General features: G+C 35.9%; 1 protein-coding gene across 1 annotated transcript in view; it reads left to right on the top strand.

Moving 5' to 3' along the window:
- Window positions 1-13,925, top strand: part of AK7 (adenylate kinase 7) — a 159,687-nt gene extending 145,762 nt beyond the window's left edge. Inside the window, exons 17-18 of the mRNA XM_044661875.1 lie at window positions 13,308-13,466; window positions 13,887-13,925. Of these exons, the coding sequence (XP_044517810.1) occupies window positions 13,308-13,466; window positions 13,887-13,925 (198 nt within the window). The remainder of the gene's footprint in view (window positions 1-13,307; window positions 13,467-13,886) is intronic.
- The last annotated feature ends 3,107 nt before the right edge of the window (window positions 13,926-17,032 follow it).

Below are 17,032 nucleotides of genomic sequence, written 5' to 3' on the forward strand. Positions count from 1 at the left end.
GTCCAGGGCAAGGAGGAGCACTAGCCCACACCAGCACTTATAGCTGTAGGGGAAGAGGGGACCCTGGTCACAGTTCCAGGACAGAAAAGAATGCTTGTGGTTGCTCACATACCAGAGCAAAGGCCAAGAGAGTTGAAAAATATCTCTCCTTAGATCATACTACCTTGGAAGAACTGAAAACATATAGATCCCTAGAGGTCTCAAGGCAACTATACACAGAACCCGAACCTTGAGAGAGTGCCCTCTTCACTATAGGAACAGAGCCCACCTGTAACAGTTTTTTGTTTGTTTGTTTTTTTTAAGTTAAAAGACAAGAAAAAGACTGAAAATTGAGCAAATAACAAAAAAAAAGAAACTCACTATAGAAAGTTACTTTGGTCCAAAGCTTTCAAGAAAAATAGAAATTGTTCTCAAGACCAAAAAGAATTACTAGAGGATCTCAAAAAGGGTTTGACTTGCCCAGGCTTGTATGTTAAGGAGAGTATGAGATCAGATTTGAACACAGGATCTCCTGTCTTTGGGCCTGCCTCGAAATCCACTGAGCCACCTAGTTGCCCCCTAAAATAGTCTTTTAAGCTACACGTGTTTGACATTTGAACAATTCATCCAGCCAATCTCTGCAATAGAGTTTGCATACCTGACAATTCAATTTGATTCAGTTTCCTGGAATGGTGCTGGTATACTGTGCAGGAGACTTGTGTGAAGGGGTGAAGGGATGAAGGTGGGAGAATTGGAGGAATGGGAGAAAGGAGAGAGGAAGGTAGAGGAAGGGAAAGGAAGATAGCAGTCTCCAGCCCAGGCAGGGGAAATTGACCAGAGCCCTTCGGGGCTCAAATAAAAAAGATCAGAGAGCAACTTTAGGGTTTAGAATAGCTAGGTTTTATTTTAATTAGAAAAGGGAAGGTCTAGGAAAAGATAGGAGGTAGATAGAAAGGGGAAAAGGTGCCAACAGAGAGTGCTCAGGATCGGAGAGAACAGACCCTCCAGGGTAGAGAGAAAGAGAAAAGGTGCCAAACTCTCTCTTTTATACTTTCTCTGATACCTCCCACAAAGGAAGTGGGAGTTGTCAGGGGAAGTTGTAGCAGAGAGCCCTGGGAGTTGTAGTCTTCCAGGGCTTACAACAATTTCAAATGACACACATGGATCATGCAAATTTAGAGACAACTCCATCCCAAATGTTCATATAGAGTCTATATTATAGACTATTTGTGCCCAATCTGTGGAAGAGCTATCCAAGCTCTTATTCATCTGATCAGCCACAGTTGGACACACCACAGATTGATTCCAACATCATGATGTCATTTTGGTCCTCTTAGAGTATGAAGGATAACAACTAACTAACTGCTTTGGCTCCATAACAAAACTTTCAGTATACTTTCAATTGTCATTTTTTTAATGCAATTATTATTTCTGTGATTGTTCTTTAACCCACCAATTCTTATAGTTTAAATTATCTAGTTTGCATATACATTTTTTATTTATAAATACTATTTTTTCCAGATTATATGTCAATGCAATTTCTTAATATTTATTTTCTGATGTTTTATAATCCATGTTCTCTCCTTCCTGCCCTCATCTCTCCCTAAGAAGGCAGGTAATATGATATAGGTTGTACATATATCATCATACAATACATATTTCCATGTTTGTCATGTTGTGAAAGAAGACATATTGTTTACACTAGAGAAAAATTCATGGGGAAAATAAAATGAAGAATGGTATGTTTCAATATGCATTCAGACTCTATGTCTGTTCCTTCTATAGCAGTGGATTTCCTTTATTTTTTGGTCATGAGTTGCTTAGAGTTGTTCTGGATCCTTGTCTTTTGGATAATAAAGTCATTCACAGTTGATCATCATACATTATTGTTGTATTTAGGTTTATCAAACACTAGGTTACTATGGTCATTTACCATTGTTTATTGAGTGCCTAGTCTATTCCATTGGTCTTCTGTTTCTTAACCAGTACCAGATTGTTTTGATTGGTTTCTGCTTTATAATATAGTTTGAGATCAGTTATACCTAAGCCACCTTCCTTCACATTTTTTTTCATTTATTCTCTTGATATTTTAGGTCTACTGCTGGAGTTATACCCCAAAGAGATAATAAGGGAAAATGTACAAAAATATTTATAGCTGCACTCTTTGTAGTGGCAAAAAATTAGAAAATGAGGGAATGCCCTTTTACTGGGGAATGGCTGAGCAAATTGTGGTATCTGTTGGTGATAGAATGTTATTTTGCTATAAAGAATAATGAACTGGAGGAATTCCATGTGAACTGGAATAATCTCCAGGAATTGATGCAGAGTGAAAGGAGCATAACCAGGAGAACATTATACACAGAGACTGATACACTGTGGCACAATCAAATGTAATGGACTTCTCTACTAGTAGCAATGCAATAATCCAGGACAATTCTGAGGGGCTTATGAGAAAGAACACTATCCACATCCAGAGAAAGAACATCCAGAGTAGAAACACAGAAGAAAAACAATTGCTTGATCATGTGGGTCAATGGGGACATGATTGGGAACATAGATTCTAAGCGATCACCCTAATGCAAATATTAATAATATGGAAATAGGTCTTGATCAATGACACATGTAAATCCCAGTGGAATTACTTGTTTGCTAGAAGCGTGGGGAGGGAATTAGGAGGGGAGGGAAAGAACATGAATCATGCAGCCATGGAAAAATATTCTACATCAATTAATTAAATAAAATTTTTCCATCCTAAAAAGAATTAATTAATTGGGGGGGGGGGATATTTTAGGGATTTTGTTCTTCCAAATGAATTTTGTTATTTTTTTCTAGCTCTACAAGATAATTTTGGGTTGTTTGATTGGTATGGCCCTGAATAAGTAAATTAATTTAGGAAGAATTGTCATTTTTATTACATTGATTCAGCCTACTCATGAGCAATTAATGCTTTTTCAATTTTTTTAAACCTTTATCTTTTGTCTTAGAATCAATACTGTGTATAGATTCCAAGGCAGATGAGTGGTAAGGGCTAGTCAGTGAGGCTTAAGGGACTTGCTCAGAGGCACACAGCTAGGAAGTGTCTGAGGTCAGATTTGAACCCAGGACCTCTCATCTCTAAGCCTGGCTCTCGATCAATTAAGCCACCTTGCTGCCCCCTTTCCAGTTGTTTAGACCTGATTTTATTTGTGTGAAAATGGTTTTGGAATTGTGATTATATAGTTCTTGAGTTTGTCTTGGCAGGTAGATAAGTTCTCAGGTATTCTATCTTGTCTACAGTAATTTTAAATGGTATTTCTCTTTCTCTTTCTTGCTATTGGGCTATATTGGTAGTAGAGGGAAATACTGATGATTGTCGTGGGTTTGTTTTATATCTTGCAACTTTGCTAAAGTTGTTTATTGTTTTAATTAATTTTTGGTTGATTTTATAGGATTTTCTGGATAAACAATCATATCATCTTTCATAGCTAATCATCTTATAATTTTGCTATTACTGTGTATAATCTAAGAATTCTATTTATTCCATTCTGTATAAGTTCATGTAGGTCTTTCCAGCTTTCTCTGAAATCATCCTGTTCATCATTTCTTATAGTATAACAGTATTCCATCACCATCATATACCACAGTTTGTTCAGCCTAGGCACTCTTTATTGCACTGGCAACACTTTCTCTCCTACCCTCCTGACTACCAGATCTTGGTAGTGGAGTTAGCATACTCCTTGATCTCCATTTCCATTACTAGAAACTCCTGCTCTCAGCAAGCTCTCTTCCTTTGAGATTCATGTTGATAGTTCTGTTCACTTCACATTGCATCAGTTCATATGTCTTTCTAGGTTTCTGAAACCATCTTACTTGTCATTTCTTATAATACAATATTATTCCATTATCATCTACCACAATTTGTTCAAGCATTCCCTCATTGATGAGCATCCCCTAAATTTCCAATTCTTTGTCACCAAAAAAAGCTGCTATAAATATTTTTATACATATAGATTCTTTTCCTTTTCCTTTGATCTTTTTGGGGTATAAAAACCTAGTAGTAGTATTACTGAATTGATGATAATGCATAGTTTTATAGCCCTTTGAGCATAGTTCCAAATTGTTTTCCAGAATGATTGGACCAATTCCACCTACAGTGAATTAGTGTATCTATTTTTCCATACCCCCTTGAGTATTTGTCATGTTTAATCTCTGTCATGTTAATTCATCTTAAAGGTGTGAGATAACTCAGATTTGTTTTAATTTACATTTCTCTAATTAGTAGTGATTTGGAGAATTTTTTCTTATGACTTTTGATAACTTTGAGTTCTTCTGAAATCTGCTTGTTCATATGCTTTCACCATTTATTAATTCAAGGATAGCTCTTTTATAAATTTGGCTTTTGATTCTGGGAAGATGGCGGCTTAGATGGAGCAAATCTTAAAACCTCCACACCCTTACGCACCAAGATAGAAAAAAATGCACTTTGAGAAGAAAGAGGAACAAATCTAAAAACGGGACAGAGCAGGGGGAACTCTACTGCTGCACAACTAAAGAGGTATGCCAAGAGAAAGACTTCAATTCTTGAACTGTCTGGTCTGAGGGTATAGAAGGGGAATCCCAGGACACCTCCCCCACGTGCTCTGCAGAGTCTCCAGCAGCCCCTGAAATCTCAGGGCCTGTGGCTCAGAGAGAGGGCCTTGCTGGGGACGGACTGGGGAGTTGAACATAGGCACTGGAGAGGTGACTGAGGGAGAAAACCAGAAAAACACAGCAAAAATGCCCAGAAGAAAGAGGCTTAGAGAGAGCCAAACCTCAGACCTCTTGGCTTTCTCACACCAAGACAGAGAACAAAGGGCTTCAAGAGGAAAGAAAACCAGACTAAACACAAGGATAGCACAGGGGGACCCCCACTGCTGGACAGCTCAGCTTAGTGGAAAAAAATGCTCTTTCATGTCCCCCATTTTTTTTGTTGTTGTTTGTTTGTTTGTTTTGTTTTGTTTTTCTCCTCTCCAGGTTTTAGCCTCAGGGCAGATTAAGAAGTATAGACTAATCCAAACAGGTTAAATACCAACAATTGGAAAGACAAGAAGTCTTCAGAGAGCAGAGAAACTAACTACAAACCTCCATTGCCAACTGGAGGAAGATCTTTCATCAAAGATCATTAAAAACATCTGCTCAAACTAGCAGAACAGAAAAGGAAAAAATATGAGTAAACAACAGAAAAAGAGAAAAGAAATGACAATTGACAGCTTCTTTCAAGGAAGTGAAAAGAGAGTAAATGAAATAGAAATAGAAGAAGAGGAAGAAGTTTCAGCAAATTGGGCAGAGGCTTTGGAAGATCTCAAACTTCAGTTAACTCAAGAACTTCATGGACTCAAAAAGAAATCAAGAGAGACTGAAGATAATTTGAAAAAGGAAATACATGAACTAAAACAAGAAAATAAAGTCTTAAAAGCCAGAACTGGCCAGCTTGAAAATAAAGCAAAGAAGTCAAAAGATGATCTACAAAGAAACTCAGACCAGAAGGAGAAGGATGACCAAAAAGCCAGGGATGAAATTCAGTCTTTAAATAATAGAACTCAACAACTAGAAGCAAATGACTTCACAAGGCAGCAAGAATATATAAAACAGGTGGGGACAGCTAGGTAGCTCAGTGAATTGAGAGCCAGGCCTAGAGACACAGGAGGTCCTAGGTTCAAATCTGACTTGACACTTCCCAGCTGTGTGGCCCTGGGCAAGTCACTTGACCCCCATTGCCTACCATTACCACTCTTCTGCCTTGGAGCCAATACATAGTATTGGCTCCAAGACAGAAGGTAAGGGTTTAAAAAAAAAAGAATATATGAAACAAAATTTTAAAAATGAAAAATTTGAAGAGAATATGAAACACCTCATTGATTCAACCAAAGATCTAGAGAACAGAGCTAGAAGAGAAAATATAAGAATTATTGCTTTACCAGAACATCATGATAAAAGAAAAAGTTTAGATATCATCCTACAAGAAATTATCAGAGACAATTGCCCTGACATTCTTGAACAAGAGGGAAAAGTGGAAATTGAAAGAATCCACAGATCACCTCCTACATTTAATCCACAACTGACAACTTCCAGGAATATTATAGCCAAATTCAAAAACTACCAGACCAAGGAAAAAATATTACAAGCTGCTCAAAAGAAGTCATTCAGGTATCAGGGAACCATAGTTAGGATAACACAGATCTGGCTGCATCTATTGAAGAACCAGAAGGCATGGAACACAATATTCTGGAAAGCAAGAAAATTGGGTCTACAACCAAGAATCAACTATCCAGCAAAACTTACTATATTATTGCAGGGGAAAGTATGGTCATTTAATAAAATTGAGGACTTCCAAGCATTCATTAAAAAAAAAAAACTGGACTTAAACAGATAGTTTGCTGCCCAAACACAGAACTCAAGAGAATCACCATAAGGTAATTAAGAGAATGGAGGGAGGGGGAAAAAATCTTTTCTTTAAGGGACCCAATAAGTTCAATCAATTTGTATCCCAAGAAGAAAAGAAGATATTGGCAAATATTAAAAATTGTTATTACCAACAGGGTAACTAGAAGAAGTTTACATAGAAGGAACAGTGACAAACTGAATAGGATGCAATGTCAAGCAAGATATATATGTACATGTGTATGTATGTATAAATATATACAAAACTAGAGGGGGGGAAGAAGGTAATATTTTTAAAAATGGGAAAACAAAAAAAATGGAGCAAATTTATATTCCATAAAGAAGCATGTGGGGCCAACAGAGAAGAATAACAATACACTGTAAGGGTAAAGAGGTTGGAGAGAGGAAATATTTAATACTTAAGAGCATTGAAATCAAAGAGGGAAGAACAATCAGATCCATTGGGGCAGAGAATTGATTCTCACCCTATAGAGAAGTAGAAGGGTAACAAAAGGACTGGTGGAGAGGGAAGTAACACTAGGAAAGGAGGGGTTGGGGGTAGCTTAAAAAGATCCTAAAGAATAAGAAGGGAGAGGGGAGAAAGGGAAGTACAATAAGGGAGGGGATATGGGGAACTGGTTAAAAACAAAACACTGGTATAGAAGGAAATAGTTAAAAAAGAAAGGACAGGACAAGGAGAGAGAATCAAAATGACTGGGAATACACAGTTGGTAATTATAACTCTGAATGTGAATGGGATGAACTCGCCCATAAAACAGAAGCAAATAGCAGAGTGGATTAGAAACCAAAATCCTACCATATGTTGTCTACAGGAAACACAAGAGACAGGCAGACATACATAGAGTAAAAATGAAAGGATGGAGCAAAGTCTTTTGGACTTCAAATGAGAAAAAGAAAGCAGGTGTTGCCATCATGGTCTCTGACAGAGCCAAAGAAAAATAGATATGGTTAAAAGAGATAGGGAAGGTAACTACATCCTAACAAAAGGCAACATAAACAATGAAGAAATAACTCAACATGTATGCACCAAACAGTATAGCTTCCAAATTTCTAAAGGAGGAGCTAGTGGAGCTCAAGGATGAAATAGATAGCAAAACTATACTAGTGGGGGACCTCAACCTTCCCTTATCAAATCTAGATAAATCAAATCAAAAAATAAATAAGAAAGAGATAAGAGAGGTGAATGAAACCCTAGAAAAATTAGAGTTAATAGATATATGGAGAAAAATAAATAGGAACAAAAAGGAATACACCTTTTCAGCAGCACATGGAACATTCACAAAGATAGACCATGTAATAGGGCATAGAAACATGGCAAACAAATGCAAAAAAGCAGAAATAATAAATGCAACCTTATCAGATCATAATGCAATAAAAATAGTTATTATTAAGAGTACATGGAGAGGCAAACCAAAAACTAATTGGGATCTAAATAATATGATTCTCCAAAATAGAAGCCGGTATTTTGAAAAAATAGATAAAATAGACAAAGTACTGGTCAATCTAATAAAAAAAAGAAAAGAAGAAAACCAAATTAATAGTATCAAAGATGAAAAGGGAGACCTCACCTCTAATGAAAGTAAGGCAATCATTAAAAACTATTTTGCCCAATTATATGGCAATAAATATAGCAATCTAGGTGATATGGATGAATATTTACAAAAATATAAATTGCCTAGATTAACTGCAGAAGAAATAGAATACCATAACAATCCCATATCAGAAATACTATAAAAATTATTTGATATAATAAGGAAAGAAGGAGTCCTACCAAATTCCTTTTATGACACAAATATGGTACTGATAACAAAGCCAGGTAGATCAAAAACAGAGAAAGAAAACTACAGACCAATTTCCCTAATGAACATACATACAAAAATCTTAAATAGAATACTAGCAAAAAGATTCCAGCAAGTAATTAAGAAGATCATCCACCATGATCAGGTGGGATTTATACCAGGAATGCAAGGCGGTTCAACATTAGGAAAACCATCCACTTAATTGACCATATCAACAATCTAACAAACAAAAATCACATGATTATCTCAATAGACGCTGAAAAAGCCTTTGACAAAATACAGCACCCATTCCTATTGAAAACACTGGAAAGTATAGGAATAGAAGGACCTTTCCTAAAAATAATAAATAGTATATATCTAAAACTATCAACAAGCATCATATGCAATGGGGATAAATTAGAAGCCTTCCAAATAAGATCAGGAGTGAAACAAGGATGCCCATTATCACCTCTATTATTTAACATTGTACTAGAAACACTAGCAGTAGCAATTAGAGAAGAAAAAGAAATTGAAGGTATCAAAATAGGCAATGAGGAGACTAAGCTATCACTCTTTTGCAGATGAAATGATGGTCTACTTAAAAAATCCTAGAAAATCAACTAAGAAGCTTGTAGAAATAATCAACAACTTTAGCAAAGTTGTAGGATACAAAATAAATGCACATAAATCATCAGCATTTCTATACATTTCCAACACATTAGAGCAGCAAGAGGTAGAAAGAGAAACACCATTTAAAATCACCCTAGACAATATAAAATACTTGGGAATCTATCTACCAAAACAAACACAGCAATTATATGAAAACAACTACAAAACACTTTCCAAACAATTAAAACTAGATCTAAACAATTAGAAAAACATTGATTGCTCATGGGTAGGATGAGCTAACATAATAAAAGTGACCATTCTACCCAAATTAATTTACTTACTTACTGCCATACCTATCAAACTACCAAAAAACTTTTTTACTGAATTAGAAAAATCTATAACAAAGTTCATTTGGAAGAACAAAAGATTAAGAATATCAAGGGAAATTATGAAAAAAAAATGTAAAGGAAGGTGGCCTAGCAGTACTAGATATTAAACTACACTATAAAGCAACAGTCATCAAAACAATATGGTACTGGCTAAGAGACAGAAGGGAGGATCAGTGAAATAGACTTGGGGTAAGTGATGTCAGCAAGACAGTGTATAATATACCCAAAGAGCTAAACTTTTGGGACAAAAATCCACTATTTGACAAAAACTGCTGGGAAAATTGGAAAACAATATGGGAGAGATTAGGTTTAGATCAACATCTCACACCCTACACCAGGATAAATTCAGAATGGGTGAATGACTTGAATATAAAGAAGGAAATTGTAAGTAAATTAAGTGAACACAGAATAATATACTTGTCAGATGTCTGGGAAAGGAAAGATTTTAAAACCAAGCAAGAGTTAGAAAAAACAGAATGTAAAATAAATAATTTGATTATATTAAATTTAAAAGGTTTTGTACAAACAAAAACAATGCAACCAAAATCAGAAGGGAAACAACGAAGTGGGAAAAAATCTTTATAACAAAAAATTTTGACAGAGGTCTAATTACTCAAATATATAAGGAGCTAAATCAATTGTACAAAAAAATCAAGCCATCCCCCAATCGATAAATTGGCAAGGGACATGAATAGGCAATTTTCAGATAAAGAAATGAAAAGTGTCAATAAGTACATGAGAAAGTGTTCTAAATCTCTAATAATTAGAGAAATGCAAATCAAAACAAGTCTGAGGTACCACCTCATACCTAGCAGATTGGCTAAAATGAAAGAAGGGGAGAGTAATGAATGCTGGAGGGGATGTGGCAAAATTGGGACATTAATGCATTGTTGGTGGAGTTGTGAACTGATCCAAACATTCTGGATGGCAATTTGGAATTATGCCCAAAGAGCGCTAAAAGACTTGCCTGCCCTTTGATCCAGTGATACCATTGCTAGGTTTCTACCCCAAAGAGATCATAGATAAACAGACTTGTACGAAAATATGTGCCTTTGCAGAAGCCATTGCCCAAGCCTGGAACACATTCTCCTGTTCTTCTGTTTGGGTTTTGTCCTTCTTATATCATCTCTAGCAAAGAGTCTGGCACACAGTAGGCACTTAGTAAATGCTTGTTGAATGAAGGATTATGTGACTCAGCATACCACTCTGACTCTCAGATTCAGTTTCCTTTCCTATGAACTGATTCAACCATTCTGGGGGTAATTTTGGAACTATGCCCAAAGGACTATAAAATTGTGCATATCCTTTGATCCTGTAATATTCCTACTTGGTCCATATCCCAAAGAGATTTTTTAAAAAGGAGGGGAAAGGACCTACTTCTACAAAAATATTTAGAGCAGCTCTTTTTGTGGTAGCAAAGAACTGGAAATTGAGGGGAATGTCCATCAATTGGGGTATCGCTGAACAAACTGTGGTATATGATGGTGATTGAATACTATTATACTATAAGAAATGATGAACAGGATGATTTCAGAGAAAGCTGGAAAGACCTACATGAACTTATACAGAATGGAATAATCAGAATTCTTACATTCTACACAGTAATAGCAAAATTATAAGATGATCAGCTATGAAAAACTTAGATACTCCCAGCAATATGATGATCTGGGATGATTCTGAAGGACTTACAAAAAAGAATGGTAGGAATCAGAATGCAGCTCAAAACATACTGTTTTTCACATTAGTTTATTTGTGTCTTTATTTCAGGGTTTTAGTTTTATATGAGTATTCTCTTAAAACAATGGCCAATTTGGAAATGTTTTGCATGATAACATTTATATAGGGAGATAGGGAGACAATTTGGATCTTGCACTTTCAGAAAAATGCATGGGCAAAGTTGTTGTTACATGTAATTGGTTAAATAAAATGTCCTTATACAAAAGGGAAGTCAAGCACAGTATGACCAATATGACAAAAAAGGAAAATAAATATTGGAGGAGACATGGGAAAATTGGAATACTAATAAATTTTGGTGGAGCTGTGAACTCATAAAACTATTCTGGAGAGCAATTTGGAACCATTCTCAAAACTGTGCATGTCCTTTGTCCTAGAAATATCCCTACTATGTGTGTATCTCAAAGAGATCAGAGATAGGGGGAAAGGACCTGTACTGAGATATTGATAGCTTATCTTTTTGTAGTGGCAAAGAATTGGAAACTGAAGGGATGTCTATGATTTGGGGAATGGCTGAACAAACTGTGGTATATGATTATAATGGAATACTGTTGTACCATAAGAAGTGATAAGCTGGGCAATCATAAAAAAAACCTGAAAAAATTTATATGAAATGATGCATAGTGAAATGAGTAGAGTTAGGAGTATGTTGTACATAGAAACAGCAATAAGGAATGATGATCAGTTGTGAGTGATTTAATTATTAGCAATGACTATTTCAAGAGACTTTTGACAAAAAAGTCTTCCTACCACCATAGAAGAACCTGGAGTCTGAATACAGATTGAAGCATATATTTTTCATTTTATATCCTTTTTTTCTTGTATAAGTGGCATATGTCTTCTTTCACAACATGATGAACATGGAATTATATATTGCATGATAGCACATATATAACCAATATCATATTAGCTGCCATCTCAGGGAGGTGAAAAGAGAGGATGGAAAATAGAAAACATGGATTGCAAAATATCAGAAAATGATTGTTAAAAAGTGTATCTACATATAATTTGGAAAAGAAAAATATAATAAATTTTAAGTCAAGCAAAGTAGTTTGAGAGGCATGTGATAAACATTTTGTGAAGGGGATTTTGGTTCTGTAATCAAAGTTATTGATGCCTATGTCCTGTGTAATTTCTTCCTCAGGAAATTCTTTTAGGCAGCATAAAAATAAGTGCCTAAAGAAGATGGACAGAAATATCCAAAGGTCAGCTAGGTGGTTCATTGCCATAGATATTTTTATTCTTTGTGTTTGCATTTTTAAAGTATTCTTTATCAATGAAGTTTTTCTTAAATCCCACCCTATTCTGCCCCACCTCAAGCTGGTAGTACCACCCATACCAAATTACCTAGTGTTTATTTTGTATAGATTTACTTACAGACATATGAGTGGTCTTCTCAGAATATACTCTCCCTAAAGGCAGGAGCTTCTTCATTTTTGATTTAATATTCCCAAGGTCTAATATAGTGCCTGACATATAAGAGGAATTCAATAAGTGTTTGCTGATTGATATGTTGTAGCTGGGATATGTTGAGCTAGGCCACAGGATATGTTATGAAAGTATGCTATGGGTACACTTGACCATAGCTCCTGAACCAAAAATTGGCACACAGAACCTGACAAAGCATTTGTCACTATTAATATAAACTCATGTGTCAGGCAATCAACTTTGAAATTTGTATTGTCCCAGAAAATCTAGAATACATGGTTATTGTAACTGTAATTTAGTATAAATTTATGATGAAAGAGCTGCTTTGCATGAATGTCAATGGCAATTGGAGGGAAAGCAGTAAAAAAACAGTTGTGACAATTGGTATCAGTCTTAGTATGGGACCATCTACACAAGGTAGATAATTTACACTGTTCATTGAAGAAATACTCAGATATTTATATAATGCATTAAAAGTTACTGATCCTCACAATCAACCTAGAAGGAACATGCTGTGATTCTTTTTTTTGTAGATAAGGAAACTGAGGCCAAGAGGGGGAAGGGCTTTTTTACAAGGTCAAACAGATAAGTAACTAAGCCAGGGTTTTGAACCTAGGTTGTCTAATTCTAGATCCAATGCTTTTTTTCTTCTGTACCATTGCTAGCAAGTGTGTAAGGCCAGATTTGAACCTGAGGCTTCCTAACTTCAAGTCTAATGTTTTGTTCATTATGCTATCTTGCCTTGTGGGAATCTCAAAAAAGGGAAGGGAAGGGAAAAAGGAAATCCTACTCCAGGAACTCAGTAAGAGATTTGAACACACACACACACACACACACACACACACACACAGAAGGAAAGAATCTGGACCATATGCTATAGTCTCCTAGCCCATCCAAGGTCTAAAAGAGTAATTTGTATTCGTCATTATTTGATACTTTACTGAGCTTTTTTCTCAAATATTCTGTGCAGAATAAACGACTAGAGGAAGTAAAAAGAGAAGAAAGAGAATTACTTGAGGCACAGTCTGTTCCACTTAGAAACTATTTAATGACAAATGTGATGCCAACACTCATGCGAGGACTGAATGAGTGTTGTAAGGTCAGACCAGATGATCCTGTCGATTTTCTGGTAAGAAAAAAATTAACTGTTTAAAAAATTACATCATCTTGAAAATAGATGTTAGAAAATGGCCCCCTGAGTATCGATGTAGGAACCCTTTCCATTATGGGCTGAGGTCTCCAACTCATTCATTTTGTCAGTTTTTGTGACTGGCCTGCCTTTCACATCAGTCCACATCCATTCTTCCCCTAAATCCTCCATAGAGCACATAGCCCACACAATCAAGGCAGCTCACTAGAAAGCAAAGAACTTAAATTTTTAATGAATATGGAGATATGTTTGTAACATTTATTCTAGCCTCAAATATATATTTACAACTTATATAGAATGTTAACATGATTTTATCATGAATTTTCTAAACATTAATTGTACAAATACATATAAGAGGTTTTGAAAATGGCTAATGTTTCCTTTTTCTTTCAATTACAGGCAGAGTATCTCTTCAGGAACAACCCTGAAATGGAATGAAATTGAAAATATCTTATGTTCTTAAAGAACTAGTGAAAAATTTAAAATAGTAATCTAAAAAGTAGTTTTTAAAATATTTTTTAGTATCTTGGGCAAACATTTAGTTTCATTTCCCTGCAAACAAATGTTCTATTTATTTAGTAAAACCATTATTCTAAGCCACATGGTAATGAGTGACTTTTTCTTTGGCCTGGATCTATAATTTCATTAGTATAGGGAACTCCTCATGAGGAAACTTCCTCCACCAATGCAAAGGGACAGCTATTCTGCAGTGAATAGTTTAGAGCAGTGATGGGCAAACTTTTTAAAGAGAGAGCCAAAGGAAAGGAAATTTTCATCTGTCGGTCTGTTTCTAAGGCAACTCTTTCGAAGTTTCATTGTATTGTATCCTACTCATTGTATTCATTGGATTAGGAATAATGTGTGCCTGCCAGATAGAACATTTCAAGGGGCTGGATCTGGCCCGCAGGCCTTAGTTTGTCCATCACTGGTTTAGAGAGTTGCCTGGGAGCTGAAATATTAAGTGAGATGTTAATTCACATAACTAGTTGTACCAGAGCCAACACATAAACCCAGGTCTTCTAGACTCCTGGATCAGCTTTCTGTTAGGCTTTGTCTCCACAAATGATCAATACGTGCAAAATAGAATTTGAAAGGGATGTAGATGGGTTACCACCTCTAGGTAGCTCAATACAGTAAAATATAGATCTCACAGCTCATCAGTTTTATTCTTGTATTTAAATATTTTACACATCAGTGATTACGGATGGTAACAATTCATAGTATGAAAAAATCAAATTAGTTTTTAGTTGGAAAGGTGAGCCAATGGGTTTCTCTGTTTGGGTTTTTTAATGACCCAAGCACCAGTGGCATTAAATGTGTATTTTTGAATGATGACTTATATTTTTAACTCATAATAAATCAAAAATAATTAACCTTCACTAGGAAATTTTTTTATACTGCAATTAATATAGGGTAAGAATTCTAACCTATATACATGAAATAATTGTAAACTTCTCAGAAGAAATTCATGTGATGGTATATGTGATTTGAATAAAACTCTTACGATAAATGGAAATTTGTTTCATGTGTAATGGGGGTTATACCTCATAGAGCATGTGTGGGGATGGGCTTGCCAGGACCACTCCATGAAGAGGGTGCTTCCTTGCTCTGACTACTTCTGGGAAAGCATATACTTTTGAAGGACTTACCTTTAGGGATAACAAAGCAAATCTTGGGTAGACACTTGGGTCTCCCCCTATCATGGCTAAAAGGGGAAAAGGCTACATGAAAATGGCATCAGAATTTAAAAAGGGGAGACTCTAGGCCACAAACCAAACCTAAGTTTTAAGTGATAAAAATATCTTTACCTTTCTCTTTAGAGGTCAATCTTCCCTTGAATTGAATCTGGTCTGCATAAAAGGGTCCAAAGCTGAGAAGATCCTTTTGCAGAGAGGAAGAGGGCCTACCTTCCTATCTCTTTTGGTCTTTACAAGTGATTTTTATTGTTATACCTGGGAAACTTATCTGAGATACAAGGGCCTAACTCTTTATCAACTCCATTGCTTGATTCATTTTTGGGAGCCCCTTATATGTTCTAGGATCATCTGAGTTTTCTTTCTTTTTGGATTAGTTTCCTTTGAATTAGCATCCTTCCATGCATTAACAGGAGAACATGGGGGAAATGTCAGGTTCTCTATTTGTTGTAGGAAGCCAGAAAATTTTTTAAGAGGGAAGGGTTACTGCCAGTTGATTCCAGGTCCCTAAACATTATTGAAAAGAGCTCCTAGAGTTCCTCCCTCAAAGGGGAAGCTCAATATTTATTTCCTTTTCCTTTTTTAAAATTTTCACTCATTAATTAATTTAATTTTCTTTCTCTTCTCCCTTCCCATTTTTTTGGGTTGAGGCAGGCCATTTTTTAAAGTATAAAGCAGGGATAAGAAAGGAGTTGCTTTCTTTAGCTTAGTAGCATGATGGCTACTTTCATATGGCAGCTCAACTGGGGTTCAACTAGATGAATTGAACCTGGAATGTGAGGTTCCTGGCTTCCTTTTCTACTTTGTGTTTTCTTTTCTGAGCATAGATGATTGAACAGCAATTATGAGATGGACATGACCAGCCTTTGAGGTAACCTTGTGAATTCTAGTGGTCAGAATTCCTCAGTTCTCACACTGGTGTCTGTTGTATTACAGGAAGTGTTTCCTTCAGATATTACAGCCCTTCATGATAGCACTATAGTATTTGACATTATAACATCTAATTAGCTTTTGCTTGTTGAATTTGTATAATTTTGTATTTGGAAGTGATTGTGATCTCTGTACCCATTAGTTCTATACCTCATCTGTAAAATGAGGGAGTTGGACTTGATGACCCTTCTAGGTCTAACCTGTGATTCTACCACGACTCAATGAAAGCTGTGTGTGGAAGGCCCCCACATAAAACCTGTAAATTTGGCATTCTTTAAGAACAACTGTGTAAAACTTTGGGATTCTTTAGTGCAAAACAAAGAGTGGGGAAAAAGTGGAGGCACAATGTTCAACCTCCCCTAAGATCCTAGAGAAATTTTCAGATGTGAGGATACAGACAGATTGCCAGTTGTACTGCAGGCTGTTGTTATTTAAAATTATGAAGGCAGATATTAAAAGGGAAAATAGTATTTTAAATAAAAGCCATGCTGAGAGAGATAAATCTACCACGTGCCTGTAAGAAACCTATTCAAAAATCGCCTCAGCCATTTTACCTTTCGTACCCTCGCGTGCTCAGGTAACTAAAGAGGAAGTTCAAAGCCACTTCCCAATATTTAAAGCTGTCCCTCACCTTGAAGATGTCATCTAAAACAGGAAACCTGTTGGACCACGGGAAATGTAGTTCCAAGGTTCCCCACATGTCCACAGGAAGTTTGTCAAACACTACATATCTTGAGGCTCAATCCTTCCAAATAGAACCCCAGTACTTTTAAATAACACAAGGCCCATCTGCTAGGGAGAGCAAATAGTTTATAGATAAAAAACTATAGGAAGGGTCATACCCCATATAGAAAGAGAATGGAACAATAGAGATGATCATCCCATGAAGTGTATGACAACTTTCAGGGACTCTAGGGATAT

This window comes from Gracilinanus agilis, chromosome 2, assembly GCF_016433145.1.
Source record: "Gracilinanus agilis isolate LMUSP501 chromosome 2, AgileGrace, whole genome shotgun sequence".
Lineage (NCBI taxonomy): Eukaryota > Metazoa > Chordata > Mammalia > Didelphimorphia > Didelphidae > Gracilinanus > Gracilinanus agilis.